Source organism: Panthera tigris, chromosome D3 (assembly GCF_018350195.1).
Source record: "Panthera tigris isolate Pti1 chromosome D3, P.tigris_Pti1_mat1.1, whole genome shotgun sequence".
Lineage (NCBI taxonomy): Eukaryota > Metazoa > Chordata > Mammalia > Carnivora > Felidae > Panthera > Panthera tigris.
The window spans coordinates 44,535,357-44,556,223 of NC_056671.1; the positions used below are offsets into that span (position 1 = coordinate 44,535,357).

General features: G+C 37.0%; 1 protein-coding gene across 1 annotated transcript in view; it reads left to right on the top strand.

Moving 5' to 3' along the window:
- MIB1 (MIB E3 ubiquitin protein ligase 1) overlaps positions 1 to 9,650 on the top strand; it is a 125,574-nt gene extending 115,924 nt beyond the window's left edge. Inside the window, exon 21 of the mRNA XM_007075984.3 lies at positions 3,839 to 9,650. Within this exon, the coding sequence (XP_007076046.1) occupies positions 3,839 to 3,979 (141 nt within the window). The 3' untranslated portion in view covers positions 3,980 to 9,650. The remainder of the gene's footprint in view (positions 1 to 3,838) is intronic.
- Positions 9,651 to 20,867: the final 11,217 nt, after the last annotated feature.

The following is a 20,867-nucleotide window of genomic DNA, read 5'->3' on the forward strand; positions in this document are numbered from 1 at the left end:
GTATCATGTATAGTATTTGAATAGTTTGTAAAAGGTAGTATGATTAAAAGATTTAATCAGGCCTTTTCCAAAATAAGAAACAAACAGATGACCAGTAATGCTCAACCAGACTAGTAATCAAGAAATGAAAATTGGGGTGCCTGGCTGGCTTAGTCAGTAGAGCATGTGACTCTTGATCTTGGGGTTGTGAGTTCAGGCCCCACTTTGGGCATAGAGCTTACATTAAAAAAAGAAGAGGAGGAAGTAGAAGAAAGGAAAATTACAGAAAAGAAAACTACAGTGAGGTCCCTGTCTCCCTACCAGACTGAGTAGAAAACTCTGTGTTAGAAATTGTCAGTATAGGGGCACCTGGGAGTCTCAGTCAGTTAAGCGAATGACTCTTGATCTCAGCTCTGGCCTCGAGCTCACAGTTGTAAGTTAAAGCCCTGTGTTGGATTTCACACTGGGAGTGAAGCCTACTTAAAAAAAAAGAAAAAGAAAGAAATGATCAGTACACAGTATTAGAATACGGGAGTACAAATTAGTAAAAACCCTTTGGAAAAGTTTGTCACTGTAATATTAACTAAGCAGGATATTATTTTGAAGTGCAAATTTGGAAAAAATTGTACAGATGGTGTTTAAAACCAAGGGTAGTGGTTTTCTTGGCTGGGATGGCTGCAAGGTGGGGCACAAGGGAAGTTTCTGTATAGAGAGATATAAAGTGCCCATTACGTGCATTTGATCAATTTGTGAACTTTTATCAAATGGTACATTTATGATCTGTGCACATTTCTATATAAGTGTGACTGATACTTCAGTAGAAAGGAAAAATATATATGTTCTCTTTCATTCTCACTCTGTCACGCACACCATAACGGAAAGCAAGGGAAAGATAAATGCAGTATTTAGAATAGTGGGTTTCAGTGATGGGTAGATGGAAAGGATTTGGGAAGATATATGGAGGGGCTTCAAAAGAAAGGGTAGCACTCCATGCTTTAAGCTGGGTGGTGGTTTATATTGTTCTTTATATCTTATACATACCAACAGAGGTCCTCTCTTATCTACTCAGTATTTCATAGCAGCAACAGTAAAATAAAGAAGCTAGTTAAAACTTGTTACATATATGGTAAGTAAGAAAGTCTGCTTTTTTCCCTTCCCACCTTATCATTTGACCCAGCAATTAAATCTGATTCAAAAGATTGAGAAGCATAGGGTGTTATTTCTTTAGTTTGGGTATCACATCAGTGTTGCCATGCAGTTGTTAGTCATCACTTGTCTTTTCTACCTGAGTTTATAAGTAATATAGTCAATAAATAGGATAACTAATGACCCTTGTGATAGAGTAATATAGTAGATAGTTATTAAAGAATTAAGCATATGTATTTATTAGGAATTTAAGCACCCATCTGAAAAGATTAAAACTCTATGACTTGGCTAGTTTTTGTTTCGAAATCTAGTACCTAGTAATACTTGTTATATGGTGACTAAGTAAAGATAAACATGGATTTACCAGTTCTTATGTAGCAACATAAAAATAGGAACATATTTAGCTCATTCTAATATAAAATAGAATGTTTCAAAAATCTTTTAAAGCTCCGGGGCACCTGGGAGGCTCAGTCGCTTAAGTGTCTGACTTCACAGGTCATGACCTCACGGTTTGTGAGTTCGAGCCCCATGTTAGGCTCTGTGCTGACAGCTCAGAGCCTGGAGCTGCTTCGGGTTCTGTGTCTCCCTCTCTCTCTGCCCCTTCCCTGCTCACTCTCTGTCTCTCAAAAATAAACATTAAAAAAAAATTTTTTTAAATCTTAAAGCTCCTTAGCATCTCATTTTCTTTCCCATAAGACCCTTATAGAAAGGTAAAACTGATTTTTGAACAAGTCTTCTCTGAAAAGCATTTCATCTCCTATTTGTGAATTAAAATTAATTGTGAATAATGATAATTTTGAACCCTATTATGGGTCCTGAAAAAATAATTCAGCTTAGGGCGCCTGGATGGCTCAGTCAGTTAAGCATTCCACTCTTGGTTTTGGCTCAGGTCATGATCTCACAGTTTCGTGAGTACGAGCCCCAAGTGGGGCTCTGTGCTGGCAGCATGGGGCCCACTTGGGATTCTCCCTCTCTCTCTGCTCCTCCCCCACTCATTCTGCCTCTGTCTCTCTCAAATAAACTCAAAATAAATAAATAAATAATCCAGCTCTACTTTTATCCCAAGTTCAGCACTCCAAAGAAGTTTCTTCCCCCTTAAATAATACTCATGACCACATTTCATCACAAAAATATATTTAAACAGTTATAACAAAATTCATTCTGAGGACTGATGGGATTTCTTGCAGGGACCTTGGTCCTTGACTTTTGTTAAGGTAACCAAGACAAAGCATCTGAATAACTCTTTTTAAAATTTAAATCTCCAATCTTTCTCTTACCCCGGTGTAATTTCACGTGCTATTAAGAATATATTAATCTCAAAGTAACCGAAGTTACTAATTGACTGCATAGAACTCTTGAAAATTTAATGGGAAAGAAACCATTTTAATGGTACTAAAAGGCTGGTTTGGCTTTTTAATTTTTTTTTTTTTTTTTTATGTTTCTATTTATTTTTGAGACAGAGACAGAGCATGAGCAGGGGAGGGACAGAGAGAGAGGGAGACAGAATCTGAAGCAGGCTCCAGGCTCTGAGCTGTCAGCACAGAGCCCAATGCGGGGCTTGAACTCACAGACTGTGAGATCATGACTTGAGCCGAAGTCGGAAGCTTAACCGACTGAGCCACCCAGGCGCCCCTGGTTTGGCTTTTTAAAATAAAAAAGTATATACAATTTTCTACAGCTTTGTCTCTCAAGCTTTAAGGTAGATACATGTGAAAATTTACTTTGGAAGGGTGGGGCTAACAATTAGATTTGTAGTTCCTTCCCCCTCCCTGCCACAGTGATCATTGTCAAAGTTGATCATTACATTTTCGTATAGGCCTTAGGCCTAGTTTATTAATCTAGAAATTCTTCTTGATTATGTCATTTCTATGTTATTTAGGATACTTTTCCATGGATACTTTTCCCAAATAACATAGAAATGACTTCATAACATGAAGTATTGTGGTATAGTGAGGTAAAAAATGTTTTTCTGAAAATAAAATGTAAAATGTGTTTTTGTGAAAAATTATGTGATTTCCTAGAGTGTTTTCACCAAAGTATACCTAACGTACTTCTAAATTTTTCTGAGTTCATGAAGTTACATTTGTTAATGTGTAAGTAAGGCTAATTGTTTTTAATTGAAGGGGATCTACATTAATAGTAATCCAGTGAAGGATATTTCAAAGCAAGAGCTCTGGGGCCACATGATCCAGTTTACATTATGGCCTGTGGTGGGGAGGTGTTTAGCCCCACAAAGCCCCAGTTTGCTTGTTTTTAAAGTGATAGTGATAATAGGGCTGAGATACTATCATAGTGTGTGGCATGTGTCTTTAGGGACATCTGTACACTGCTCCCCCTCCCCCATAGGCCTGATGTATTGTGTTACTTTCATACAAGAACAGCATAGTACACAGAGTTGGGGAATCTGAATGAGACTGAATGGGGCTATTTTTCATTCATTTCCTGTTAGATTTTGACATTTGCATTTTTTGTTTTATATAGTATTTATTTAATGAAGTGTCTTTTATACATGACAGTACAACTGATATTTCTATTTTATATAAAGGGATAACTTTAACTATTTAAAAATTTTTAAGTTAAAAAAAATTTCTTGAACATTTTAAAGCAACAAAAGATTAAAACAACAAAAGAAAATGTTACAAAGTTGTTATATGTTACAATGTCAAAATATAAAATGTCTTAGCATTTATTACCTTGTTATCTCCCATTCCAGACCATGTGCCCTGTATGTTTGGATCGTCTGAAGAATATGATTTTCCTCTGTGGCCATGGAACGTGCCAGCTCTGTGGAGACCGAATGAGTGAATGTCCTATTTGTCGCAAGGCTATTGAGCGAAGGATTCTTTTGTATTAATTAAGAAACTCAGTGTGTTTTGTCAGCTAAAGTATTTGGTCATGAGCTCTTAGTGAAGCTGTTAAGCTAGTTGGACATTCTAATGAACTAATTTTTAATATCATAGTTTCTTTCCTAGAGTGTAATTAGACTGTAAATGTATCAGAACAGAAGAAAAAAAAAAAAACCTTTATACGACAGTGTTTGAAGTTGTGGTTTTTGTTTTTGTTTCTTTTAATTTGAAACATCAAATCCATATAATTCATAGGTAATTTACTTGTCACTTCTAAGGGGAAAGTCCTTTAAGAATGTCCTGTTATTTTTGTTTTTATTGCATTTTTCTTATAGTTTGTAAATTTGTTAGACCTCAAGAAATGTAGCTCCTTATGATCAGCTGTCCTTCAGTTTATTGTGATTTTACACAGTTGACACAGGTACTCAGAAAAGTCATGCATCAAGTGAACAGGGCAAGTCAAACCATTATGCCGCATATATTAAACGACAAAATTATAATACGAGTTTTACATAGTTAATATTGAAGATAAGATAATCTGAAGAGAGGATTATCTTTTTAAGATAAAAAGTTATGCAAATGATTGTTTCTGAATTCTTAGAGTAAATGGAAGCATGGAATGAGAGAGTAGTGACTTTGCATTTAGCTTAATTTATAGACTTAAAAAGAAAATTGTTAAACTTGAATCAAATTGCCAGTTTCAGAATGATTGACATGAAAAGGAAGAATAAGCAGTCACAGTGGGGAACTGAGGTGGGGGAAAGTGGCCAATGAAAGAGTACCTTTTAACTGACCATTAACAGTTGCCTTTCCTGTATTAATTTTTACACTGTTCTGTTTAACCAGCCTTTAAAAAAAAAGTCTATGAAAAGTGTACCTCAGTTTTCCCTGTGGTCACTTATCCAGGCTTGACCTGACCGGTGAAATGATACTGCCCTATTTGGGCTCTGAGGTTGCATGTTGCTTTTCTCATGTACTGAGTAGTACCCCAGTGATCTGAGAAGGGTAGTGCATTGTCTCAAGGCAACAGTCTTTTTTTTGTCCCTGTTGATTCTGACAGTGTTACTGGTTCTACCTACATCGTAAGCCCTCCTTCCATTTTCTTTCAGTTGCTAAGACTTGTTATAAAGAAAACACTCTATATCTACAAATGAGGATATTATTTAAATTGCCAACAGTATCCAAGACATAGTAAGTAACCTAATAATAAATACTTTAGAAAGAGTGACCAGGACATTTACAGAAATATGTCTGATTATCTGCAGTTTTTCCTTTAACTCAAACTTTTGATTCTAGAGCATCTAATAATTTTCTGCCCTTTGAATGAGTAATGTTACTCTGTCTAGGATGAATATACATATAAATAAGTGTTTTGAGGTCATTGCTGCTAGATTATAAAAATATCACCTGTTTACAATGGTGTCTACTATATACTGTGTATAAGCTTACTCCTAAGGATAGTTATCTTGTAGCTTTTTCTTTTCTTTTTTTCTTTTGATTCTGGTTATTCCTTCCTTCCTTCCTTCTTGCCTGCCTGCCTGCCTTCCCTCCCTCCTTTCTTCTCTTTCTTTCTTTTTCTTTCATTTCGGCAACTAAATTTAAGAATATTCCTGGCAATTTAATGGCTGCTGCTTTTGCAAGTCCTGGTGAAAACAGTGGTGAGCTTTGCTGGCTGATTTTGTAGTTTTGGTGATTCTGTATCTGTGTTTAGCTAAATAATTTAGCATTTAGAATAGTAAAATTTTTATAAGTTTTGAATTTGAAAATTTGTATGGATTCAGTTATCTAATAAAGGGCCACTGAGGCTATTTTTTTAAGCCATATTTCAAAGTTATAAAAAGAGCATCTGACATGATGTCACATAAAGAAACAGATTTATTTTCTTTCAGATTTGAAAATAGCAACAGTCAGGATTTTTTCCTTCCATGCCATAGGCTGCCCATCTCTTTTCCACTAGGTCAGCTGGAGAGGAGGGAACACCTGGCTGACTCATGCACAGTTTGGCCAGCCAGTGAATTCTGTCCAGAGCTCTACTTACATCTTTTTTGTCTTTTGAGCTTGCTGTTCTTAAACTTACATCCCTAAAGGGCAATTTCATTTTCCAGACTAGTTTATTTCTTCTAAATTAAAAATACAATAACATAAACTATTACAAAAGTCATATAAGGTCACTGTGATTATAGTGTTGTGTGTTTGTGCATTTTCTATATTTGTACCACTCTGAAATTTGTTTAATGAATAGAAAACGTTTCTCTCTTCATGTTTTCAAGCACCTGAAAAATTATTTTAAATTTGTTTCGTGCTTGTGAGCAAGAATAAGGTTAAGAATAGAGTTGTTTAAGTGACTATCTTCTAACTCTGAAATTGCTACCTCTTATGTGTCTCTCAGCAGTACTTTCCCAATTAGGTATGTTTCCTTCTCATCAGCTCGTCATCTTGTGCCTCAGAAGAGCTTTTACTTTTCCTAGAATCATTTAAAAAAACACAGCAGACATTCATTCAAAAATGTATTTATTGGGCCTCAGGGGCTAGATATACAACATTGAAAAATGGTCAGCATTTAGCACACACTGAGTCTATCATGCAGCAGTTGTACATTTGAAGAACTCTGTAGTCAAGAAGGGATCCAAAGGTACTGGTAACATTTCTTCCTAATGTTTCAGAAGAGTTGTCATAAAGTAGCATTTGGATTCCCTCTCTGTATTCCCTTACTCCTACCACATTTTCTCCTTTACTCTAAGATTGTCAGCCTTGTTGCCCAAAACACACACACAACTTACCAGATGGTGCTATTCTAGTCATTTTTGTTCACATAATTTAACATTCTTACTGCTTATATTACTAACGTATTGAATTTTTCTGGGAGCAAGAAGGTTTTTCAAGTGAAGATCACTTTGTATTAGTGTAGGGTATGATATTAGACAGTGTTTAGCTGACCAAATCATGTTTGGACAAAGTGTTTGTAATTTTAAACATTGCAAATTGGCCAGCTAGTTACTGAGACATAACATTAATTGATAATATTGAAAATAGCATTCTTAAATTTGTATCTTTGATGGCTTTAGCCTGTAGGAACTAAATTTTAGCATGTTGAAATGCATGCTGCTTAAGACTAGTCCAACTCAAATGTATAAACTTGCTGGGTCATTTTTACATAGTAGAAATACACAATCTTGTTATGTATTGCCCAGTTGCTGTCCTTTGTTTATTATGAATTTTGGACCCTTAGTGATGGGGTAGGATAGGAAGACAGTAAGGAGTTGCAAGCAAGCAAGCAAGCAAGAAAAGTCAGTATCTGAGGTTAGAGAAAAAGGGTTTAAGAAAGTCGTGTAGATTTCATCAAAGCGGTAAGCAGAGAGAGTGTATTTGATTGAACAATATGAAAAAGGTCTCTTAATCAGTTTTTAGTGTTATTTAATTTACAATTGCTTTGTAAACTATACAGTTTAATACATCTGGCTTTAAAAAAAGGCCAAAGGAAAAGCGCCTATCCTCTCAGAGTGTCTAAAATGTTGTAGTAATAATTTGTGTAAAAATTGAATATTTGGAATAGAATTTTTTTTACATTTTTTTTAATTGTGGTAAAAACACATAACATGAAATTTACCGTCTGCACCATCTTTTAAGTGTACAGGTCAGTAGTGTTAACTATATTCACATTGTTGTTAAACGGCTATCTGGGAGAACTTTCTCACTTGCAGGATTGAAACTCTATACCCATTGAACAATAATTCCCTTTTCTCTTCACCCCCCCCCCAGTGGAATAGCATTATGGTTAAATAGAAATCAAGGAACAACCTTAATTATCTTAATTGTTTGTGTTTGCAAGATTTAAAGTCACGGTTAATACTAAGTTCCTTAAAATTTGAGGGATGACAGAATTTCTTCCCTTCCTCCCAACTGTTATAAATCATAATTGAGTTGATTTTAAATGTCTGTTAATTGGAAGGATTTGTTACTTCATTTGGAGCTGGAGGGGAGAAACACATTTGAAACATTAGAATTAGGTTAGCTCTGAATTTGGGAAGGTAATAGATTTTCACAGACTATGTGTGCCTTGTCGAAAATGTCAGTTGTCTTTAAGTCTCCTTGTAACGGTCTCAAAATTTTTTTTTTTCTCTCAAAAACTCAACCTAATTTTATTTGCTTGAATATTAATGATAGGAATGCATACTGATACTACTTGATAATCATATAATAGCCTTGGAACTTTAACATATATATATATATATCTATAGCAGTATTAATAATCATAGTTGTACTTCTTTAAAACATTAAATTTGAGGAAAAACTATTTAATGATGTCTCATTTGTACATTGCTTTGCTACAATGAGGGGAAAGCCTTTAGATTGAGACTCAGTGTACTGGTAAATGGTTAGTAGTGGATGAAACTAGAACATAAAAATATGAACGAGTTAGGGGAGCTGATGAATTAAAATTGTAAGTTGCTACATCAGCATTTTCTACCTCCTTTTCTGTCAGAGTATTGCTTTTCCAGCTCTTATTCTTATTTGTGACTAAGGCGGAGAGGGGAACCCGAGGTTCAAATTGAGATTATTATTTTGTTGAGGATTGAAGCAAGTAGGTACAGGAAGGGTGACCGGCCACGTCACTTTGGTGCGTAAAATCCATAATTACAGGTTGTAATTGACGTGTACAAAATGTGTGAGAAAGATAATATTACTGGCTGTTTTACTTCTCCTGTGTGGTCTACATGACTTTGTTTCATAAACATGACTTCTTTCCTACACAATGCAAAATGGTCTTGTAATTTTCTATAAAAGAAACAAATATGCCATTTTGTCTGAAATCTATAATTTCAGGAAGCTATTGAAAGTTCTGACTCAGGGCTTTGTAACAAGTTTAAGCAATTGTTAATTATATTTTGGAAAATCCATCTACATAATTCTTCAGTGCCTTGAAAGAATTATTAACTTGGCAACACTACTAAAACTTTATAGAAGGCTGTCTTTAGCGTGCGTGTATCATCACACACATTTATACGGCGTATTGCTTAGCTTGTGTGATAGCAATACTGCATGTGTGCTGGCTTTGGGTAATTCTTTAAAGGAGTTTTCTAGATTTGCACTTGATATTTGTTTTTTAAAAAACTGATTATTTATGGCCATGACACTGTTACCAGAAAAATAATTCTGTAAGTCATTATGCAAAGTCATGTATAAGTAGCATCTGGGAAGAAGAGCAAGGGTTCATACAGTTTGCTGTTTTAAAATGAAAAGAGGATCTGTTTGGTAAACACAGATTGTCTTCCCCTCAAATGAAAAAAAGAACTTTTGTTCACGTGATTCGGTTTAAAAAAAAACTTTTTTAAGGGAAATAATGGATTGCATGTTCTTCTTAATGCTAGTCTTATTTAGCCTGAATCCACAAAGTTGTTTTTCTGTTAATTTCAGTATGCTTGTCATTCTAAATACCATATATTCAGTGTGATAGAAAGCAATTTAATCGACGCGTAGCAGTGTTTTTGCTTTGTGTTTTTCCCAGTGTTTTTTAGCTCCCACTTGATTAAAGTCTTGCTCGTGAATAGAGTTTCTGTATGGCAAATGATTCTTGCTTATTATTAGCTTTTGTTAAAAAAAAATGCTTAGCAAGAACTAAGCTTTTAAAAATTAATGCAAACATTTACCATTAATAAAACTTATGATGTAATATCATTCTATAATGCTTTTCTCTGATCTTTTGAAGTATTCTTTATAGAAGTATATATGAATTTTAATTTTTAAGGTATTTGAAGACCTATCTCAATGTATCAAATCTGTTATTGGAAAGGAAATTATCATGTCTTTGAGAAACAAGGACATACATCTCCAACTCAATATAAGACATAGGTGCCCACATCTGGAAGGCTCTCATTGCAGTTGTTTACATTTAAGGTACCTCTATCTACAGGGCCAAAGAAGCTTTTCATATTTTAACACCTCACACTCTTTCAGGATATTGTGAAAGTAGTCTGAATAGGATAAATTTGATAGAAAATAAGTCAGCCAGTCAGGAAGACTCAACTTTTTCTATACAGAGTTTATTCCTTTTCAAAATTCAGATGTAGATTTCATGTTCTAAAGATATACATTTTAAAGCAATGATTTATTTGGCTTTCTTAGTGTTTTGTGACTAAATCAGTAATTTGAATGGTTTGGAGTTATTTTATTTTTCAAGTTAATAGAAGCAGTTATTTGTCATTGAGAGGTTGTCTGGTTCTAGTTCAAAAATTCAGTATGTGTATCTGGAATGTTCAAGAGGAAAACCATCTGAAACAAAATCTTTTAACTGTTTATTTGAAAAAAAAATCTGTATTCCAACTCTAAAATTGTGAATTTATTTTTGGATAACCTCTAACTGTATTTCTGTTGCTGTATAATTAGATATTTCATGGCAATATTTTTTATTAAATTGAAACTGTATAGGTTTTTAAAATAAAGACATTTTAGAAAATCTGATTTATATTTTTTATCATTGATAGTCATTCATCTTTCACAGAAATTCAAATTATTTGTTAGTTTTACAGTGTAGCATTTCCCAAACTTACTGACAGTGAAAACTTTTAAATGGTGCATTACAGAGTAGTGATAGTTTGTAAGATAGAATGAATGCATGGATTAAAGTAGAACACCAGAAGTTATTTCAGATAAGTTAATTGCTGAAGAGCGATCATTTGGCAAATAGGTTTTTTTTCTTTTAAACAAAACTAGTTGATAAACTCATTTTGTTAAATACACACACACACACACACACACACACACACACACACACACACATCCCTTATAAGCATAATATGAGAGGATAAGACAAGATCCAGAACAGAGGCCATTGATCACTGAGTCGGTGACATATCAATGAGACTGTTAGGTAATGCTGCCTCTGCATTAATGCTCTAATCAAATGTGTGTATTCATGCTTTAGGTACCTTATTTATATCAGGTCCTTGCATTCTCAAATATGGCAGCTTTCTGAAAGGCCAATTTTCAAGTCAAATAAACATTCTTTACTTTTCTTATATTTAAGAGTATTACCCTCCTTTCCTGTTCTTTTCTTCCTTCCTACAGAACACCAGTTAACATCTTGAGTGGAACATTGACATACAGATTGGAAAAAGCTTTCACAGGGGATGCTAACCCTGATTTAATTGGGAAATAGGGAAGCAACCAAATAAGAGAGCTCTGACCATGGCCAACCCGTACTGAAAAAAAGACTTGAGATTCAAAAAGTTTATATGCTGTCAGTATACAAGTATAGTACAAGAGTATCATAGTGGTTTCCTATTGCTGCCGGAAAAAAATGACCATGAGTGTAGTGGCTTAAAACAACAGAAACTTATGATCTTACAGTTCTGGAAGCCAGAGATTGGACAGAATACTAGTCAGAAAATCCCAAAGTTTTTGGAGATTAAACAATACACTTCTAAATGACATGGGTCAAAGAAGTCTCAAGAGAAATTATAAAAATGTTTTGAAAATACAACTTGTCAGAATTTGTGGGAGCTCTTACAAAGCAACTTGTAAAATTGACTGTATACATTAGAAAAAGATATAAAATTGTTCATCTAAGTTTCCACTTTAGGAAACTAGAAAAAGAAAAGCAAATTAAATCCAAAGTAACCAGAAGAAATAAGAAAACAAAAATCAGTGAAATTGGAAATAGAAAATCAACAGAGAAAAATCAAAACCAAAAGCTAACTCTTTGCAAATATCAATCAATAAAATTAATAAACCTCTCGCCAGATTATCTAAGAAAAAGAGAAGATACAAATTACTAATATTAGGGGTATTTTTTTAAGCTTATTTATTTTGAGAGAGCACAAGCTGGGGAGGCACAGAGAGAGGAGAGTGAGAGAATCCCAAACAGGGTCAGCGCTGTCAGTACAGAGCCCAACTCAGGGCCCGAACCCACAAAATGGGAGATTGTGACCTGGGCCAAAACCAAGAGTTGGACACTCAGCTGACGGAGCCACCCAGGCGCCCCACAAATTACTAATATTAGGAAGGAAAGATGTGCCATCACTACAAATCCCATGGACATTAAAAGGATAATAACTCAATGCCCACAAACTTGATAAATGAAATGGAACAATTCCTTAAGACAAAATATACCAAAACTCACACAAGGAGAAATAATCTGCATATACCTGTTTCTGTTAAAGAAATTGAAGCATTAATTACCTTTCAAAACAAAAAGCAGCAGGCCCAGATGGATTCACTGGTGAGTTCTACCAAGCATTTAAAAGAGAAATTATACCAACTCTACAATCTCTTCCAGAAAATAGAAGCAGAGCCAACATTACCTTAATTAATTACCAAAGACATTACAAGAAAGGAACACCATAGCCCAATATCTCTCATGAACATAAGATTTAAAAATTTGCAACACAATGTTAGCAAATTGAATCCAATAAAATATAAAAAGAATTACACATTGCTACCAATTGGAATTTATTCCAGGTATACAAGTCTCATTTAACATTCAAAAATTGATGAAATCCATCACATCAATATGCTAGAGGAAAAAGTCACCCTAACAGTAGAATGAGAAAAAGCATTGGACAAAATCCCAATTTGTGATGTAAAAGAAAACGTATGATGAAAAATTTCAGTAAAATAGATTTAGAGAAGAAACTCAATATGATAAAAGAGCTCCTATAAAAATGCTACAGCTAACATCACACTTAATGGTGAGAAACTAGATGCTTTCCCTGTAAAGTTGGGAATGAGGAAAGGATATCGCCTCTTTACCACTCATATTTAGCATTATACTAAAGTCCCAGTGAATACAGCAAGACAAGTAAAGAAAATAAAAGGTATACATGTAGGAAAGGAAAAAGCAAAACTGTATTTGCAGATGATATGATTGTTTATGTAGAAATTGCCAAAGAATTGGCAAGAAAACTTGTGGAACTAAGAAGCAAATGTTGATGTCCATAAAATAACTTGCTGGAATTTTGATTGAAACTTCATTGAATCTATAGATCAATTGGGAAGAACGGACATCTTAACAATATTGAGTCTTTATTAAGATAGAATATCTCTCCATTTATTTAGATTTTTTATTTCTTTGATGAGGGTTTTGTAGTTTTCCTCATATGGTTCTTGTACATATTTTGTTATATAATACATACCCAAGGATTTCAGAGGCTTTGGTTATGTAAATAATATTGTTTTTAATTTCAAATTACGAGTTTTCATTGTTGATATATAAAAAAGCAGTTAATTTTTGTATATTTGTATCTTGTAACCTTGCTATAAACTGATCCTGAAGCTTTTATATGGAAAGACAAAAGACCCAGAATAGCCAACACTATATTGAGGAAGAACAAAGTCATAGAACAAACACTACTTGGTTACAAGGCTTATAATAAAGCTAAAGTTATCAAGACAAGTGTGATACTGGCAAAAGCTTTGTTTCTTGGCCTTTTCAATGGGAAGAGCTAGAAACATTTTTAAGAAAAAAAATATACCATGAGTTCAAACAAACTTCCAATTTGGGACTCCCGGCTATTTATCCTCACTGATCTTATATCTACATCTCTTTTCAACCATTAAAAAATGTATTTTTTTATTGCACAAAAACAATGTTATCACCAACAATATGGCTTCTGAAAACAGTTAAAATTTTTTCTGCAATTGTTATTAGTGTGTATCTCACTAGGGATATTTACTCAAATTACTGTGTTTTTTTAAAGCTAATTTTAAAAAGTGTTTTTATTTATTTTTGAGACAGAGAGAGACAGAGCATGAGCAGGGGAGGGGCAGAGAGAGAGGGAGACACAGAATCGGAAACAGGCTCCAGGCTCTGAGCTGTCAGCACAGAGCCTGACACGGGGCTTGAACTCAAGGACTGTGAGATCATGATCTGAGCTGAAGTCGAACATTTAACCAACTGAGCCACCCAGGCGCCCCTCAAATTACTGTGTTTTTTAAGCCTGCTGGAATAGCTCATTCTGTGTAGTTATGCTGCCAACTGGGTACACAGGTTTACTTTTACTTTTGGATATTAGGAATTGCTTTATTCATTCCTTTATTGAATTTTATTTTAAATTATGTAAAATATGTACACTATTCCAAAGTGAGCTCAACAAAACATTATATATTCAAAGAAGTCTGCCTTCCATCTCTGTCCCTTCCAACCTCCATTCCCCATGTAAATAATATGGTTTATTCTCCATTGTTTTTATCTTAATATTAGGAAATACACACATAGAATATATTGATGCCCTGTTTCTTTTTTAAAACACAAATATGCATACTGTGTATGAAGTCTCCACCTAACCTCATATTTTAATAATGACTTTTAATACTTTATACACCTTTTTTTCCCTATTCCTCTGTAGAGACACAAAGAAAAGAAGAGGAGCTTATCATTCCAGAGCTTAGGCACCTTGGGAGAGTGGTCTATAAAGTCACGATTCTGGGCTACCCTGCTTGATGAGTTGGAAGGTCCAGGTTGTCTGGAAAGTTGTGAGAATCCTTCCAGGGTCTTGGCCAAGTTATTCCAAGCCAGACTGATTGGTTCCCTCTAACCCAGTCTCTCCAGTTTGTGTCTGTGATCCTTCAGCCCCCATCTCCCCTCCTCTGGAAAGAAAGGGAAAGAAGAGTGAGGAGGTGTTGCCCGACTCTAGGTACCCTCTGTGGGGCAAAAGCAAGTCAGCTTAAGTGCTTATCCAAAGTTCCTTCTTTCCATCTTATTACTTCCCTGCTTGGGAGAACCCATCCTCTGAAGAATGCTGAGGGCTTTTTACTCCAAACATTAGGAACCTAAAACTGCAGGTTGGGAAAATAAGGATTGTTTCCTTCCAGTCGTAGCAAAGAGCATTTACTTCTGAGTGGGATCTTAGGCATTTCCTATGGGAAGATAAATGAAGACACACACCAGAGCCCAGAACTGTCCTGCTGGCTCCACTGGGGAGGAGAAGTTGTGTTCTCTGTGCCCCTCCAAACCCCTCCCTCCTGTGGAATTTTGCTTGCACAAGGGAAAGAAAGCATCCTGGACAAAATGTCTTTTTTATCTGTGTGTACGGTCAGAGACTGTGTCAAACCTGGCTTCAACTAAGAGAATTGCTCATTGAAGAGAAAATTCTATTCGCTCTCTCTCTCTTTTTAAAAGATCTTCTGTAAAGTAGTGTGAAGGAACTGTCTACAAGTCCAGGATAATGAGTAAATATGACATCATTACGTTTAATGATAGCAACATAAGCATTCATTTAGTACCTATGTGTGCCATGCACGGGCACTTTATATACATCGTCTGATTTAACCACTAACACTTTTAGTTTCATTTTACCTCTGAGGATGGGGAGCTCAGAGAGATTAAACAAATTTCTCACAGTCTTTCATTTAGTTTGTAGCTGTGTTAGGATCCAAAATTGGTTTTCTCTGGGGCACCTTGGTGGCTCAGTTGGTTAAGCATCAGACTCTTAGTTTCAGCTCAGGTCATGATCTCACAGTTTCGTGAGTTCAAGCCCCAGGTGGGGTTCTGTGCTGGCAGCACAGAGCCTGCTTGGGATCCTCTCTCTCTCCCTCTCTCTCTGCCCCTCCCCACTCACACTGTCTCTCTCTTTCAAAATAAATAAATAAACCTAAAAAACTCACAAAAAAACCCAAAATTGTTTTTCTTTTTCTTTTCTTTTCTCCCTTCCTCCCTCTCTGTGTCCCTCCCTCCCTTCCTTCCTTCCTTTCTTCCTTTTTTTAAACAACCAAAGGCCATGTTTCTGACAGCAACACCTCCTGCCTCTGATGAGAGCTCTGAAGTGTGTCAGAAAAAAATTGATATGAGAAGTAACTAGAAAGGAGAATTTCAAGTTGAATGGGAAGAACCTGGGCAGTTAGTAGCATACCTCACCTACCTGCTCCTTGAATTTTTCCCTGAAGAATTCTACTAAAACAAGGTCCCTAAACTGGGATCACCACTGGGTGCAGCAACCTCTCTTTCCCACAAGAGGTCAGTAAAATCCTCTTAGTGAATTGAAGACCTGTTGCTGCCACTAACCACTCCGTGGCTCAGCAGTGGAGCAGTAAGGATCATCCCTTTATTGAAGAGACCTCTGACCTTCATATATTCTCTTCCGTATCATGCTGCTTTTTCCAAGCTGAGTCATCTGACACCTGAACTCTATCCTCACGCTACCATGTGGTGTGAAACAAATGCAATGAGCACAAAGGGACTCCATTCATTCTCTACTTTTAGTTTAAAGTGATGTTTTTGTTGAAACTTGCTAAAATATGATTATATAACTAATTATAAAATATGAGTACAAATTATTTCTTAAAATGTTATGTCTTGTAATTCTGGTATCTGAATAACTATTTACAACAAGAGATGACTGGTGTAAAGCAGTAACAATATCCTTAACACTTAGGAAGTGCCTTCTAAGGCATTCTGGTTTATGCTTTATGTTACATTTGAACCCTGGCAGTCTGGCCTGAGTCCTTGCCTATGATCATTGTGATGTCCTGCCTCTCTGCCAGAGAAACAGAAATCAGTGTTTTTGATGGTTCTGCAAGAGTAATTTTCAGGTGTATAAGCCAATATGGACATTGAAGAGATGGCTCAAGATCTTGTGGAGCTGTGGAACTTCCATAATTTAGGGCACCCTCTTTAGAAAAATAAAGTAAATAAATAAATAAAGTAAATAAATAAAAATGTAAACATGAAAGTAAATAAAGAAATAAAGTAAATAAAGAAATAAAGTAAATAAATAAATAAAAATGTAAACATGAAAGTAAATTTTTATTTAGAATGAGAAAATAAATCACAACAAATCAATTAGAAAGAAGACTACAAACATCTCCAAATCTAGGGGAAAAGGCATATTTTCATGAAGGAACTGCCTGACATATCTAAAGCTCTCCCCTCATGTCTTGACAGGAGAGAACGTCCATTTTGACTAGGTGTTCTTTGCCTTTCCATTTATGTGTGTGATGACTGGAAGAATTTGTCACAAGCCAGCTTCTGGCTGTATTCGTTTCAAACTATTTTCTCTTGCACACCCCATGTACTTCAGGTGCCAGGCACCGCAGGACACAAGCATATTGTGATACCCCCTTTGGTCCTGCCCCTGTGCATCACAGCTCATATGAGGCAGCTAGAGAGATGGGAATGCTCCTAGAAGCCATGTCTATTCCAGGACAACTTTGCAAGAACTTAAGTACACACAGAGGTAACTGCAAGTCACATCAACGTATCCAACTAAATGCCAAATAAACATCTTAAAAAAATTATTTTTAATGTTTATTTATAGTTGAGAGAGAGAGACAGAGCACAAGTGGGGGAAGGGCAGAGAGAGAGAGAGGGAGACACAGAATCTGAAGCAGGCTCCAGGCTCTGAGCTGTCAGCACAGAGCCCGGCACGGGGTTTGAACTCGCCAGCCGTGAGATCATGACTTGAGCCAAAGTTGGACACTTAACCGACTGAGCTACCCACACGCCCTAAATAAATGTGTCTTTAATGTATCCTCATCTCCCTCATCTCAAAAACCCCATGGCCACCCAAAGCAGAGAGACAAAATAAAGGTAGAAATGGAAACAGAAAGTGGTCTTAAGCTGATTGCAGTGAATATGTATTATTTTTGCCTATTTTACAAACAACGTGACCCAACGAACACACCGTTGGACGCTTCCCAGTCGTTGGAAGGGGCCTGCTTAAGTGAGAGCCCTGCAGCGTCAGCTTCTCTGACTTTAGGGTATATCCCCCTGTATACATCCTTAGAAAACTCAGCCACGCCCCAGTCTCAGAGACTGCTCAAAGCACGCAGCAAAGAAATGATTACAGCCCCGTACTGACAAGAATACCTTCATTTAGTGACAGGACTTCTCCAGTGGTAGACAGGCAAGTCACAGGATTTCTCCATACCCCCTAGTATTGCAGTCTCTGCTTTGGACAAAGTGCATTTGCGGGGGGAGGGCCTGGGTCTTTGTATCAGTAAGAATGATCAGGGGACATCCACAGCACAACAGAAGTGAGTGTACACTGAGACCGAAGATTATACAGCCTCCTGTGTCAATCATCCACTTTTCCCAAGACTCAGTGGTGATAAAAGCTTTGCTCATAATTTTCCCTTGGCTTAAAACCTTCTCTCTCCAGCACACATCCCACATTCCGGCCCTGAGTCACGAAGCCTTCCCAGCAGTTCTGAGGCCCCCCGGACCTCTCCTCCATCTGATCTCCTACACGTTTTAACAAACAATTCCTGCAACAAATATTTGTTAAGTACCCATTCTGGGCTAGCCTTCAGTTAAATCTTAGTGGATTGCTTACAAAGCATTTTACGAAAGTCCATCTCTGTTTAGCCAGATTATAAACAAAATGGTGACAGGGACCAGGGTTCCTTCCTGGCCTATCACAGCTCTGGGTATGTCAGCACTGAATAAATACTTATTTGATTGATGGAGTTCTGTCTCCTCTCTGAGGACCAAACCTCTTGGCAGCTGCCTCCGAGCTGGACTGGAGACTCCCTAACTGGATGGAGAAGGTAGAGTTATCTCCTGAAGAAATTCAGACAGAGTTCCCCCCAACTTTGCTAATGGGCTCTCAGATACTCTGCAGCTCATATTTGAAGGAACCTTTTTTCTCCAGTAAACTGGTTAGAAATTTTGACTTTTGACAAGATGGTAGTCCAAATCTAGCTACCGACCCCCTACTCGTACCCCCAACGTCTTACTTTGTGAGGTATCCAGGTTCAAGGGCACTGGAACCCGGATCCACACCAGAACCCATAATGCAGGCAGTCATGCTACATGCTGGCACCTCCGACCTTCACTTGTCCTGAGAGGCAATGTAGGAAACGCAGACTCGAATCTTATTCTGACCTGGTTTCAGTGCTGCTTCTGCCCTCACAGGCTGTGGGAGGCCTTGGCTGAGTCCCCTTGCCTCCCTGCGGCCTTGCTCTCCTCCTCTGGAAATTGAGGACATTAACAGAATGCACGATGTCTGCGGGGTGGGCGGGTGCTGTGGAATTTATATATGCAAGGATTCTGGGTGACTGTTGGAGTTCAGTTTTCTGTGTGCAGTTTCTCTTCTCTGTCTCCCAAATCCTGTCCCTGTCAATTGATGCATCCACTATGGAAAACCGGATGGAGATTCCTCTAAAAATTGAAAATAGATCTACTACAGGATCCAGCAATTCCCCTTGGGATATTTATCTGAAGAAAATGAAAACACTAATTCAAAAAGTACTCACCCCCAGGTTCATTGCAGCATTATTTACAATAGCCAAGATATGGAAGCGACCCAAGTGTCCACTGATGGGTGAATGGATAAAGAAGAGTGATACACACACACACACACACACACACACACACACACACTATCTATCTATCTATCTATCTATCTATCTATCTATCTAGTATATAATGGGCATATTGATATCTGTCTGACAATTTTGAGTAAATGTCTTTACCATCTTGATAAAACGCAACTCTACCTTCCCACTGCCAGATCCAAAAGCTCAGTGTCGGTTATCCTTGATTCATTTCTTTCTGTTTCTCCTTCCTTAATTCTGACCTGTCAGCAAATCCTGATGATTGAATCTGACTGCTCCTTCCTGCTCCTACTGCTAACCTGGACAAAGCCACCTCGTCTTGTTGGGATTATGACAATAGTCTTATCTGTCTGACCTCTGCTGCTGCTCCATTTCAGTCGGTTCTTCACAATACTGCTAGAGTGATCTTTTTAATCAGATTAAATGTCTTTAGTGCTTTGGGCCCTCCCAAAGCTTTGCATCTCACTCAGATAAAAAACAACAACAGAATTATTCCATGCTAACAGCCCCACTGCATCCTCCCTCTCATCACTAACCCCACCCCCATCCGCTGGCTACACCACTTGGGACTCCTTTCTCTTTACTGAATGTTCCAAACGCCTTTCTACCGCTGGGGCCTTTGCATTCGCTGCTCCCTCCCTCTAGAATGCCCTTCTCATGGATATCTACAGGGCTCACCCCCACTTCCACCCCCACCTCTTTTAGGCATCTTCTCAAATGTCTCCTTACTAGAGAAGCCTTTCTAGCTGACTCTACGTCGTCGTATAACAGATCCCTATCCCTACCTGGTTCCCTCACCCTATCATATTTTCTTGTTTCCTGTTTTTCTCCCCAATCCAGAACATAAATTCTGAGGGCAGGGCCTTTGACTCTCCTGGTCACTTTTGGATTCTTAGTGTTCAGAAAAGTATCTGGCACATCATAGTAGGCATTCATTAAATATGTGTTGAAAGATTTGGTTAAGTGAAATAGCCTTTGAAATTGCTTCATAAATTAAAGGGAATATACAAAAAGGAGCTGTCACCAATGCAACTGATAGCTAAGTAACATTTATTGATCATTCCCTATAGCCAATCACCATATTTAGCAAAGATTAGTGTCTCATTTCATCCTTACAACAGTGTGAGAAATACCTCTCATTATTTATTTTTTTAGTTAAAGAAATTATTTTCTTAGTAACTTAGATATTGATGGAGAAGAGGGAAAATAGTTACGAGCTGGTTAAAATGCTACAAACCCACACCTCGAGTGATTGTGCCAGCCTTGTTTCTTTCCTCAAAGTGGCCCCGTGACCGGGGCTGCTCTCTGCGTGAGGACAAGATACTGGGTAAAGCGAACTATCTTCTCGAAAACACACTGACCTCTCATTTCACTCACTTCTCCCCTCCTAATCTTCTAATAACTTTATTGCTGGGAAAAAGGCCAACGAGGGAAAACCCCGCTGGCAGCCTGAGAACTGGCCTCGAGGTCATGTGCCTGACCTCTTCTTTTGACACAGGAGGAAATTCAGCCCCCTGCAAGGCAATTTCCTGATAGAACCATGTTCCTTTTGACTTTTCTTAACCAAACATCTTGTCCAAAATCAGAAGATACTCTGTCGATGTATCTTGATGTGTTGAGCTACTT